The sequence below is a fragment of the Lepisma saccharinum genome, chromosome 4, assembly GCF_977018435.1.
Source record: "Lepisma saccharinum chromosome 4, izLepSacc3.1, whole genome shotgun sequence".
Lineage (NCBI taxonomy): Eukaryota > Metazoa > Arthropoda > Insecta > Zygentoma > Lepismatidae > Lepisma > Lepisma saccharinum.
The window spans coordinates 33,719,642-33,732,388 of record NC_139232.1 but is presented as its reverse complement, the minus strand read 5'-3'; the positions used below and the strand labels follow the sequence as shown (position 1 = coordinate 33,732,388).

The following is a 12,747-nucleotide window of genomic DNA, read 5'->3' as shown; positions in this document are numbered from 1 at the left end:
TTAATCACTAGACATAACTGATAGATCCAAGCAACAATTTCTCTTCCCAAAGATCACGAGCTAAACAGTCACTAATGCGAGTACTTTCTGAGAACTGCAATACTTGTTGCCAGAACATGATGGAACAGTCGAGACATTTGACGTCATAAGAACTCTTCCTTTTTTGTGGAGAATGGCGATAGCCTTAAAAGATACTTGGGCGTTTGCCCCTTTCCGTCCGTCAACAGAACGAAGGTCCCTTTGTCCACATGTGACACCGCACATATTGTTGCATGTGACCTAAAAAAATCCTGATGAAGATTCAAGAACAGTGCAATTACTTCATGCACGCTGTGCTGCAGCCCCGAAAGTAGGCCATTCCTTTTCCTCTGTGGGATCTGCTAATCCCACAAAATTGCAGGTTCTCAGCTTCAGAAGTGATGATCCACTACTTCCAATTACTGGTCAATTAAGAGAACGTCATAGATTGGGACGCAGGGGCGTCGCGGAAGAAATTCGTTTGGGGGGCGATACTTTCAGGTGCTCATGGTTAATAAATTATCTCGTTTTCTCTCTTTCTATCCCTGCTTACTTACTTTCACTTTTCTTTCCTACGTACATAGCTCTCTTCTTTGCTCTCTTTCTCCGCGTGTTTCTTCATATCTTTACTTCCCTCTTTTTTCTTTTGTTTCTTTATATTTCTATCATTCTTTCTTTTCTTCTTCCTATGTTTATCTCCTACTTTCTCTTTTTCATCTATTTATCTATCTATATCTATATTTTTCTCCCTCTGCTTCTCTATCTTTTTTCTTTTATGGTTGAGCCGATACCCGATGCTCATGTATTGAATATTGATGATACCTGTGGTATCGGTATCGATTGGAATTTATTTACCGATACCAGCCGACACTTTTCTGGCACTTCGGTCTTTCACGGGGTCCACAGAAATGCCGCGCAACACTTTCGTGGTATAATTATCCTGGAAATTATGCTAAATTCAACCTTTCTCTTTACTTTGGACTGTACCATTTTTGGATGAAAAACTGAATTTTGTGATTACATAACATGTATTTTAATATTCTGATGTAATTCTGGAATATTTTAAAGCAAAATTCGTAAATTGATGCATATAATTGATGTAGATTACTTAACATTAATATTGATCAGTATTTTAAAGAGCTTTTAACTATTACAATTGTCAAATATCGGTATCGGTGGGAATCGGTAAGAGTATCGGCGTATTGGTATGGGTATCTTTTCAAAGTGGTATCGGTTTAACCTTACTTTCATTATCCCTGTTTGGGTTCCTCTCATGCGACAGTTGTAACTACTTTGCTTTGTAATCAAGGGGTCCCGGGTTCGATGCCTGATGGAGGCTGATAGTGGTTCGGATTCCACTTGAAAGTGTAGGTCCAGTCCAGATTAGCCTTATTGTGCATAAAGTGTACTTAGAACACAAAGTCAATCAATCTTATCGTTGTTTATCTTTCTATCGCTTTATCTTTATTTCTGTCCATGAATTCATCTCCTTCTCTCCCTCTATCTAATCATTTATCTATCTATTTATCTTTGAAATCCACTCTAAATGATTCGGAAAACTTCTCATGACGGCGATTTAGGTGGGCAGGATAGGGTGGGCTAGGAATATCCCCCTCACCCGCCTCTGTTGGGATATCAACTGAAATATACTTTCCTATCTATCGTGGAACAATTGTCAGTAATATGAATATGGATAAGTCTTGTCACTGGATAATGACGCAATCAATGAAAACCCTTCAGTTCAGCATTGCCACAACCTCAGTGTCTGAATTGTTATGTTATCACGCTAGGAAGCCACGGTTCCTAGGTATCTTATTCCGTCTGTCATCCTCATCGAAATCGACGTGATCTACCTAGAGAGGCAGCAAACGAGAGCAATAAAGAGCCTTGCACTTCAAGGTTGAATCTACCCAACTGAAACTCAAGGGGGTTTATCATCTATCATCCAGCATTAAGTTTTTAATATGAAGTGATTTATAATACTGAGTATAATAATAATCATGGATGCCCATCTCCCACTCCCGAGGCGAATGGCGCATCCCCCCAAATCATGTCATAATCCTCATACGACAGCATGTCTACTGAAAGTAACTTTTCTTTATTAAAGCTTTACTTAACAATATTCTTGATCTGGTTCTGGTAGGTAGAGCAGCCTGCGGTTGAACCTCGCACGCCATATAAAGGAAATATTACTATTACTATTATTATTATTATTATGATCTGCTCCTCCCCCATAAACAGGGGTGCCCATCCCCCCCCCCCGCCCAAACGTTAGATGCATTATCCCTCAAAATCGACCAACATAATAATCCCTCCGAAATAGTTTGGATGAATACATAATAATTGATTTTTATTTGAATACAATAGCCTGTTAAACTATGCATATTTTTTAATTGATAAAATTTTCGAAATAACGTAAAGCTACCACATTGCTTGGTTAAATGCTTAAGTTAATCTCAAATGTCATAAAGTAAATTTTATAAATATGCATTTGAACAGTTTCTGTGTGTGGAGAATAAGATTAAAAAAACAAACAATTTGAATATTTAACACAAATTGTTACACAATTTAAGATAGAAAATTCAACGTGGGCACAACCAAATAACGCGCTGCAGTTGTCTTAACCCAAACTGGCTTGTTCGTGTAACCGATTCAATTATTGTTTCACATGACATACATAACCTTATGTAAAGCTCTTTTCCAGTCTTACGGCTGGCGCTCTATATGTTGGCAAGGGAAGTGGGGAGCGGGGAAACGGCCAATCCAGCGCGATAAGAAACGCAGCAGCCTGTAGAACAAGGTGAGCGTAGGAGTTCCTCCACTCGTCGTAACTCTTGGCGCCACCGCTGTTGTCTGGTTCATCGGCTGTGCATTCCCCGCTCCCCACTTCCCTTGCCAGCATATAGAGTGCCCGCCGTAAGAGTAGAAAAGACCTGTAGAAATCCGTAAGATCGGGACGAGATATATATTCTCAAGGTGCCTCCTTGAAAGAATTCGTCCCCTCCTGCCTTGGGGTAAATAGTATCATTTTAGTAATACATGGCAATAATTACATGGACTTTATCTAAAGTGCAATATCGAGAATATTGTTTTTGTCTTCTATTACAGCTAGAGTATAAGGTAAAATTGCCCTGCGACAAGAAGTTAGAAATGCGAATTCTACATTTTTATTCTTTCCATATATGATATCAATATCACATTGCAAACAGTTATTAATGGTTTCAATGTCATTTGCTGGGAAAAAAAGTTTTGTATTACTTTAGATTCGAACATGCAAACGCAAGTATCAAAGTATTGCTTTAGACAGCATTCACGATTTTGAAACATGGAAAGTTGGTGTGTGATGGCAGAATGTAGCTACTGTCGTATTAGCACTGACAAGTAGGAAGCGTTCTCAATGATCACGTGGCTGCATGTTTTTCGCTAATAAATAACTGCGTTTTTTCAACACATACACAAATACATCGCCGCTTCGGAACATCAAATTTTTATCTTTGCTGCTTTCAGATTACCAACATACGAAGTGGCATGCAATTGAAAAGTTTTTGCAGAAACCTCAGTTTTATAAATAAGGTTGGATGAAATCAGACAAAGAAAAAAATAAACTTTCCTTCTGGTGTCCTCGAACTCGGGTTGCGCGCATGCTAGACCGACACGATAACCAACACTCTTTTTTTTTTTATTATTGAAAAAGGAAATACCCCCTACACGGAGATATCCCCCACCATTCACTCTTTTTATCACTTTTACACTTTTCAATTCTTACATTTTTCTTTGTTTCTTATCAACTGGACGAACACAAATACGCATGCCTTATCCGGGACTCGAACCCAGAACCCCTGGCGTTGTAGCGTGCTCTGCTAACCACTTTTTTTTTTTTTAAAGGAAATACCCCCTACACGGAGGTATCCCCCACCATTCACTCTTTTTCTCACTTTTACACTTTTCAATTCTTACATTTTTCTTTCTTTCTTATCAACTGGACGAACACAAATACCCATGCCTTACCCGGGACTCGAACCAAGAACCTCTGGCGTTGTAGCGCGCTCTGCTAACCACTTCGCCACGGAGGTCGACCCCCCTTCGCCACGGAGGTCGACAACACTCCAAACGAGACAACACGAAACATTTTCGCAAGTAGTCGACTGAAACGCAAGTTAATTTTCAGATTGCTAATTCCCATGCCTAGGCAGATGTGTCTTGCATTTTCTGCACTTTTGTTATTTTAGTCGTCGCTTTGGTCTCTCCCTAGGTTAATCACGGCAATAATGAGGAATATTTTTTTAGACAAAGATGATAAACAGACACACAGGAATAATCACCTTCGTAATAAAACCGGAACTCGAGTCTGGAACCTTCAACGCGAGGCGTGTTTCTTGTTCTAACTTTAATCTGTGTGTTTACGTTCATGATATTTCGAGAGTTGATATGAATAAAGTAAATAAATAAGACAAATGGGTGGAAGGGACTGGAGAATCTTAGCTACGGAACCATTGAAAAGATATCCATCGCCTAGATAGAGAATCTCTATATCCCCTTGTGATAGAGAACCTATTAGAAGAATGAAAATACAGATTAAACGAACAAATTTGACGTGTATCCTTTCGTCAAAATACCTAGAAGACAATATTACATACTTCTTCACTAATAGAAAAGAATAAAAAAATTGTCCTTGGTGGGGATCGAACCTAGACCTCACTGATGAAAGCTCTGTACGCTAACCAACACACTATCAATAACACCGTGTTTTTCCCCCACTCAGTCTGTTTCCTTCCTCAACACCTGAAGACGGAAATGCATCTTAATTTCTATCATAATTGTTTCATTGTCTATTAATAGAAACCACTTATGTCAAAAATAGACGCATTGTTTCTGTGAAATATCCCATGTATCGCACATCGTGTTTCTCTATTTACTGTTGCTTGGACATTCACTTGGAAGTTAAAACTTAGCTTTGTGTGTTTGTTTTCACGTGCATGTGCGTGAGAAGAGTGGCGTGCACGTGTTTTCGATGTTTTCTGGGTATTATTTTCGTTCAAAGCATTAATATAATTGTAAAATATGGAATTTACTGTAATGCAAGGAGTGAAAATATAAACCCAGTCCGTCAGGTTCGTTCCCAAACAACATAAAATAATGGAACGTAACGTGGACCGAGTATTATTTAATGTCGAGAACACGAGACATTACGATCGACAATCTTTATCTCGTATTTCTCTTTGGCATCAGTACTCAATTTACAGAGATATATACCCGTGACTGGTATACAAGCCGCAGAATTGCAATGCTGTTTGGGTTGTCTAGTCACAAGGCGCTTGGTGGTGAGACATGGATGGCTTGCTTCTCTGCTTCTTCAATAGGGTCGTTACAACCCAGCTGTGTCCAAGACTGTACGTATGATTGTCTCTACTCTGTATTGAGGGGAAATAAGCAGCAGAAAGAAAAGATATAATGCAAGCATTCTTTGCACTCCTAAAGTAATAACATTCCTTATTGTTTTATCCTATCTTCCTCTTTGTGTGCAAATGATTTCCCGATATTTTACGGCGACCAAATCCCTCAACAGCTGCAAACTTTATACAGGGTGATTATAAAGTACCATGACATTTTTGGGAAATCGGTGACTAATAACGAAATAAATGGTACTACAGTACAGAAGAGACACCAAAACACAAAATTAACGCTTTTCCACATGACCTCCATCAATTTCAAAACAAGTGTCCCAACGGGACAAGGTAGCATTAAACACCTTCTCCAACATAGCCGGAGTGATTATCTCGCATGCATTTCGTATGCGTTCTTTCAGCACTGTGAGATTGGCAACCTTAGTTTTGTAGACCTTCTCTTTGATACAAAGAAATCCAGTGGGGTAAGGTCAGGTGAACGGGATGCCCACATATGAAGAGATCCTCTTTCTATCCACCTGTTGGTAAAGGTGGTGTTGAGGTACTGCCTCCATTGATTGTTTGTTCCACAAACATGAATGGCCCACTTTTTTCATGTGGAAAAGCGTTAATTTTGTGTTTTGGTGTCTCTTTTGTACTGTAGTACTAATTATTTTGTTTTTAGTCGCCGAATTCCCCAAAATGTCATGGAACTTCATAATCACTCTGTACATGGCGAAGGTTTTGTGTCATTCAAACGGTATTTTCACCAAGACGGTAATATTCTTACATAGTGTACCGTGCAGATACGGCATCAATCCAAAATGAACTGTTGGACTGCGGTGATTCAGGGAGAAGTTTGTTCTCGTAAGGTCAAGGCATGTCATTCATATATCAACTCGACTGTTGTTTTTATTGGAGTTCTGGAGAATTCTCGCAACCTTACGCAAATTGCACAAAACATTTAAAAAAAATGTTGGATATTTAAAGACTAAAATTGGTAAACGTTGTAAGTGCCAAAATAATTAAAACGCCGTTTTCCACGTTAAACTGTTTGTTTGGGATAGATTAGTGTATGTATTATTATTTGCGTTATCAATGTGTGAAAATTTGTGTATCTTAAGTATTCATTATACTTGTCGCCACTAGGTGGCAGGACAGTGCAGACTCTGCTTCGGAGACTGTGCAGGGCGTGGTACTTACCGGGAAATACCCGCACTGTACGAGAGAACAGCGAGAGACATTGCTACACGGTGGTCGACTCCATTCCAATGTAGTCCAGTGTCAGTGTACATTAAATAGTGTATATAATCAGTCCAGTGTTTAAATAAGAAACGCAACATTTTATGGTCATCTCCGGGCAGGATTAGTTTACCAAGTGAACAATCTCTGTGAGATATGACGTGTTACGCATCAGATCAAACGTCTCAACTCGCCCGCCATGGAAAGAACGAGTGTTTTCGCGCGGTATCGAAGTGACTTTGTATGCAGTGTTCCAGTTACAGAAGTGTACTGACATTCGTACTTACGTCAATATATGGTTGCATGTTATGTGCTCAATCGTAGAACTTTCTGTGTCACAGTACTTATTACGTATTACGTGTAATTTTCTATCACAACGGTTACACGTGTGGTTTGAACAGACATTCCGTATCGTTGTCGTGCGTACGTCGAATGTTTTGTTACAAGACCGAGTTATACACGGTAGTGTTCAGTGGACAATAAGTTATCTGTTACGATAACTCATCACGGGACTGAGTATCATAAATTTGGACAGTTTCGAGCATCCACTACAGTATCCTGCTGTCGGCTGAAGTGACGTCATCGCCAACACCCAGGGAAGCTTCAGGTCAAGGTCAGGAGTTAGCTAGGCTCGCATCATATTTTGTTTACTCTTTCCTCACGTACGTATTTCCTACATATCTTGCCCTCTTTCCTTCGCGATGGATGAAGAAGAGAAAAGAGTGTTGATACGTAGGAGAGCTGGATTTAGGGGCCAGTTAACACGAACACAAGCATTCGTCAATGCCTTTGAAGATACGGGGGAAGTTCAAGAAGTAAGGGTCCGTTTACAGAATTTAACACCTTTGTGGGAAAAATATGATGAAGTTCAAACACGTTTAGAAGTAGAAGATATAAACGAAAATCATGAACATCACAGGGAGGATTTTGAAGAAGTTTACTACAAGGTACGGGGTAAAATGGAATCCAGTATAGAGAAACATAAACAAGCACAAGCTGCACCTACAGATGGTTCGGATGTTGTAAACAATGCTTCATCATTAGGCACCAAGCACATCAAATTACCCACGGTATCTTTACCCACGTTTCACGGTAATTATCAGGATTGGTTAGCATATTCAGATGCATTTCAGGCTATGGTTCACACAAATGACAATATTTCTAAAATACAGAAATTCCACTACTTGCGTTCATCATTAGAATCTGAAGCAAGAACGCTTATAGATACTTTGCCCATGACCGATTCAAATTACGATATTGCATGGCAATTGTTGAAAGATAGGTATGAGAATAAACGACTGATAGCAGCAAGTCATGTCAATAACATCTTGCATGTGAACGCAATTAACAAGGAAAATGCCACAGAATTACGTCAGTTCATCAATGACGTCACCAGTAACTTAAATGCTCTTCGAGCCCTTGAATTACAAACACCGTTAGAAGATGTTATTTTAATACATCATTTTTTGGCTCAACTTGATTCTCACACAAGAAGGGAATGGGAATTAAGCCATACCGATCAGTCGTTCCCTACACTGAAGGAACTGTTCACCTTTCTAGAACAAAAATGTCAAGCTTTGGAATCAATGAAGTCTGTTCACGTAAACAAAAATGTCAATGAACACAAGGTTAGCCCTAAACAGAAACACATCCGTCAGTCAAATTCTTACCTGACAACTACAAATACACAATGCTATTTCTGTAAATTAGCACATTCCTTATATTCATGTAAGTCTTTTGCAGGCGCAAGTCTGAAGCAGAAACAAGAGTGTGTGCGCAATAACAAACTTTGCTATAATTGTCTCAGATCGAATCATAATTTTAGGAACTGTACTTCAGGTAATTGTAGACGCTGTGGATTGAAACACAATTCACTGTTGCATCCAGACGAAGGCGGTAAACGAGGAGGTCCTCTAAGGCAAGACCAACCAAGGAATGACTCACCAGACACGAGGAATGAAGCTGCAAGGACAACTTCAGTACAATCTTCATACTGCACATTTAAGAGTAAACCAAGATCACACGTTCTGCTATCGACAGCTTTAGTAGAAGTCGTCGATTCTAGGGGACAGCCACATACATGTAGAGCTCTCCTGGACAGTGGGTCTCAGTCAAATTTCATCAAGGAAGATCTTGTTCAGAGACTACAGTTGCGAAAGCAGAAAAATCATATTCCAATCAGAGGAATCAATAATGTTTCATCGGAAGCCAAGCACAGTGTAGACATTCAGCTGCGCTCAAGAGTGTCAGACTTCCAGACTTCACTTACTTGTCTGATACTCCCACGCATCACAGGGAACGTACCTTCTCAAGTTATTCATCATGAACATTGGAAGCTACCAACCGACATTGAGTTAGCAGATTTCTACAAACCAGAAGGGATAGATCTACTAATTGGATCGGAACTTTACTTGCACTTACTTCTTCCTGAAAGACAAACGAGAGATGAAAACTATCCAGTTCTTCAAAATACTGAATTAGGTTGGATTTTAGCTGGTCGGATGGAACAGTCTGTACAACCTAGTACACCCATAGTAGCATGTTTTGTACGCATGGAGGATCATTTGGATTCTCAATTACGGCGTTTTTTCGAGTTGGAGGAAATGTACTCGAAACCAAAAACAGCTGAAGAAGTAGCTTGTGAAAACCACTTCAATCAACACACCACCAGAGATGAAACAGGGCGTTTCATTGTTCGTCTCCCATTTCGATCAGATCATATAGAGCTAGGACATTCATACAACCAGGCATTATTCAGATTACATCAGTTAGCTGAAGAGGAAGCAACCAAGTTTCCGAATTCATCCAAAGTTTTACAACGAGATGTTTACGTTGATGACCTCCTCACTGGAGCCAACAGTATTGAAGAAGCTAGACAATTGCAAGGAGAACTAATCGATTTACTGAATTCAGCAGGATTCACTTTGAAGAAATGGTGTTCTAATCATCCAGAACTTCTTGAAGCAGTACCAACTACTCATAGAGAAATGCAACTACCATTTCAGTTTGACAAGGGAGCAAACGTTACAGCTTTAGGCCTCACGTGGGATCCAGTCACCGATAAATTGCAAGCAAATAACAAGGAGATAGTGTCATGTTATGGAGACAACATCACTAAACGACAAGTAGCTTCTATTGTCGCATCAATCTTTGATCCTTTGGGACTAGTGAGTCCAATAGTAATTTCTTACAAGATATTTCTACAACAATTATGGTTCCATAACATGGAATGGGACGATAAGTTACCAGATCAACTCAACATGGAGTGGAAACGTTTGTTTCAACAGTTTCCAAACATTAATCAGATACAAGTTAACAGATTTGTGCTAGTTCAAGGAAAAGTGGTTGACATTCAACTCCACGGATTTTCAGATGCATCGCAAGTTGCATATGGCTGTTGTTTGTATCTTAGATCAACAAATGAAAATTGTGAACCCACTGTACATTTACTTTGTTTACGTTCGCATGTGGCACCTACAAGAAGGATCACTCTTCCTCGTCTTGAATTGTGCGCTGCTTTGTTGCTGGCGAAACTAACACACAAGGTGTTACAACTACTACAATTGGAAGTCAGTAGAATCAATCTATGGACCGATTCGAAGATCGTACTGGCGTGGCTTGCATCACCTGCAAGACGATGGAAAACCTTTGTAGCGAATAGAGTTTAACAAATTCAAGAATGTACTAAGCCTCAGTACTGGAAACATGTAGTGTCAGCACAGAACCCCGCAGATTTAATCAGCAGAGGGACAAATGTAGACTCACTACACACCTCTCAAATGTGGTTTCATGGCCCTGATTGGCCATCACTTCCAACAACAGCATGGCCCTCGAGTCCAACATCGTCAAGGGATGATGACTTCGAACTCGATGAACTTGAAGAACAAAGAACAACTACAGTAAGTCTAGTCACAAATGCACCAACAATAGAATTTATCAGCAGATTTTCGTCGTTATTGAAACTTCAAAGAGTGATTGCATATTGTTTGAGATTTCTACACAATGCGAGGAACGAACAAGAGAAACACATAGGATCATTGTCAGCAAGTGACTTAAGATCAGCATTGCATACTTGCATTAGAAGCATGCAACACGAAGTTTATGGCAAGGAAATAAGAGAATTGTCTTCTAACAGTCAGGTGTCAAAGGATAGTCAACTTTCAGACTTGCATCCTTTCCTAGATGACAAGCAAGTACTCAGAGTTGGAGGAAGACTTAGACACTCGCAGCTACCATATGATAGCAAACATCAAATCATATTGCCACCGAAACATCATTTAACTGAATTGATCATTCTTTCAGAACGCCACAGGCTATTACATGCAGGACCGCAACTCCTTATATCTTCATTACGACAGGAGTACTGGATACCAAGAGCCAGACAAGTGGTCAGAGCTATTCTCCACAAGTGCCTTATTTGTTTCAAATTAAGGGCATCTATTTCCAACCAACTCATGGGACAATTACCACCATCTAGAATACAGTCCACTAGACCATTTCTAAACACTGGAGTTGATTACGCTGGACCAATTATCATCAAGCCGTCGATCACTAGAATCAAATCAAGGTTGAAAGCATATGTAGCAGTATTTGTATGCTTTGCCACAAAGGTCATACACCTAGAATTGGTCGGAGATCTCAGCACCAAGTCATTCATTGCTGCTTTGCGAAGATTTACGGCACGCGGAGGAAAATGTTTGAACTTGTACAGTGACAACGGAAGAAATTTCGTCGGTGCCAATCGTGAATTACAAGACTTGAAAAATTTATTCCAATCATCAGACTTCAACAAGTCTTTAGAAGACCATGCAGCTCAGGAAGGATTCAAATGGCATTTTCTACCACCTAATAGCCCAAATATGGCTGGACTTTGTAAAGCAGGAGTGAAGTCCATGAAGCATCACCTGAGGAGAATCGTAGGGAACTCTGCTCTCACTTTCGAAGAACTTGAAACACTCTTAGTTCAAATTGAAGCCTGTCTTAACTCAAGGCCCCTCACAGTATTGTCACATGACCCTACAGATCCCAGTTTTATAACCCCTGGCCATTTCCTTATTGGTGCACCCCTAACTAGTTTTCCTGAGCCTAGTCTAACTAACATCAAAGAATCCAGTTTATCCAGATGGAAGAAATTGCAGCAGATGTACCAACAACTATGGGACCGTTGGTCAAAGGACTACTTGCATTCCCTGCAGCAGAGGACCAAGTGGAACACCCAAAAGAAGAATTTGGAACCAGGAACAGTGGTTTAGTGAAGGAAGATCACCTACCTCCACTTACATGGAAACTTGCTATAGTTGAACAAGTGCATCCTGGTGCGGATGGACTAGTGCGTGTTGCAACTGTTCGCACTTCGTCTTCAACTTATAAACGTCCAGTTAACAAACTAGTGCCTCTTCCAGTAGATCATTAGTTGTACTTTTGTTGATCGACTCGATCAAGAGGGGGGACTATGTTTGGGATAGATTAGTGTATGTATTATTATTTGTGTTATCAATGTGTGAAAATTTGTGTATCTTAAGTATTCATTATACTTGTCGCCACTAGGTGGCAGGACAGTGCAGACTCTGCTTCGGAGACTGTGCAGGGCGTGGTACTTACCGGGAAATACCCGCACTGTACGAGAGAACAGCGAGAGACATTGCTACACGGTGGTCGACTCCATTCCAATGTAGTCCAGTGTCAGTGTACATTAAATAGTGTATATAATCAGTCCAGTGTTTAAATAAGAAACGCAACACTGTTCAATGTGCCATGCTTTATAATGTGGTAAACGTGAAAAGTGGCTGGTAGCCCTCTAAGTAGTTCAAAGGGCGTGTAAAGAGGTCACTAGTGTGCACGTTCTTGCTGGCTGATGTGCGGAACGATGCGATTTCCAAACACTTTCGCTTTTGGCACTTACAACGTTTACCAATTTTAGTCCTCATTTATCTATAAAACTAACCACGATTATTCTTTCTTCATATATTTTATATTCACATATAACTTCAATTGTTTATTTGTGTATCTCAAATACTTTAAGAAACATGCACTCATATTGGTTAATTCATTCTGAGCGCTGTGTCTTCTTACCGCCATATCTTTGCACTCTGCAGTTTCAGTG

At 39.9% G+C, this 12,747-nt stretch overlaps 2 protein-coding genes across 2 annotated transcripts; both read left to right on the top strand.

Moving 5' to 3' along the window:
• The first annotated feature begins 7,345 nt into the window (after window positions 1-7,345).
• Window positions 7,346-10,312, top strand: LOC145986883 (uncharacterized). The gene has a single exon (XM_083121352.1). It carries the CDS (start codon window positions 7,346-7,348, stop codon window positions 10,310-10,312), a length of 2,967 nt encoding a protein of 988 aa, XP_082977478.1.
• Window positions 10,313-10,423: 111 nt separating this feature from the next.
• LOC145986882 (uncharacterized) lies at window positions 10,424-11,896 on the top strand. Its single transcript, XM_083121351.1, has one exon. It carries the CDS (start codon window positions 10,424-10,426, stop codon window positions 11,894-11,896), a length of 1,473 nt encoding a protein of 490 aa, XP_082977477.1.
• The last annotated feature ends 851 nt before the right edge of the window (window positions 11,897-12,747 follow it).

Excerpts from the sequence above, each read along its gene's own strand:
- LOC145986883 (XM_083121352.1), top strand. The coding sequence starts at position 7,346 with ATGGATGAAGAAGAGAAAAGAGTGTTGATACGTAGGAGAGCTGGATTT.
- LOC145986882 (XM_083121351.1), top strand. The coding sequence starts at position 10,424 with ATGTGGTTTCATGGCCCTGATTGGCCATCACTTCCAACAACAGCATGG.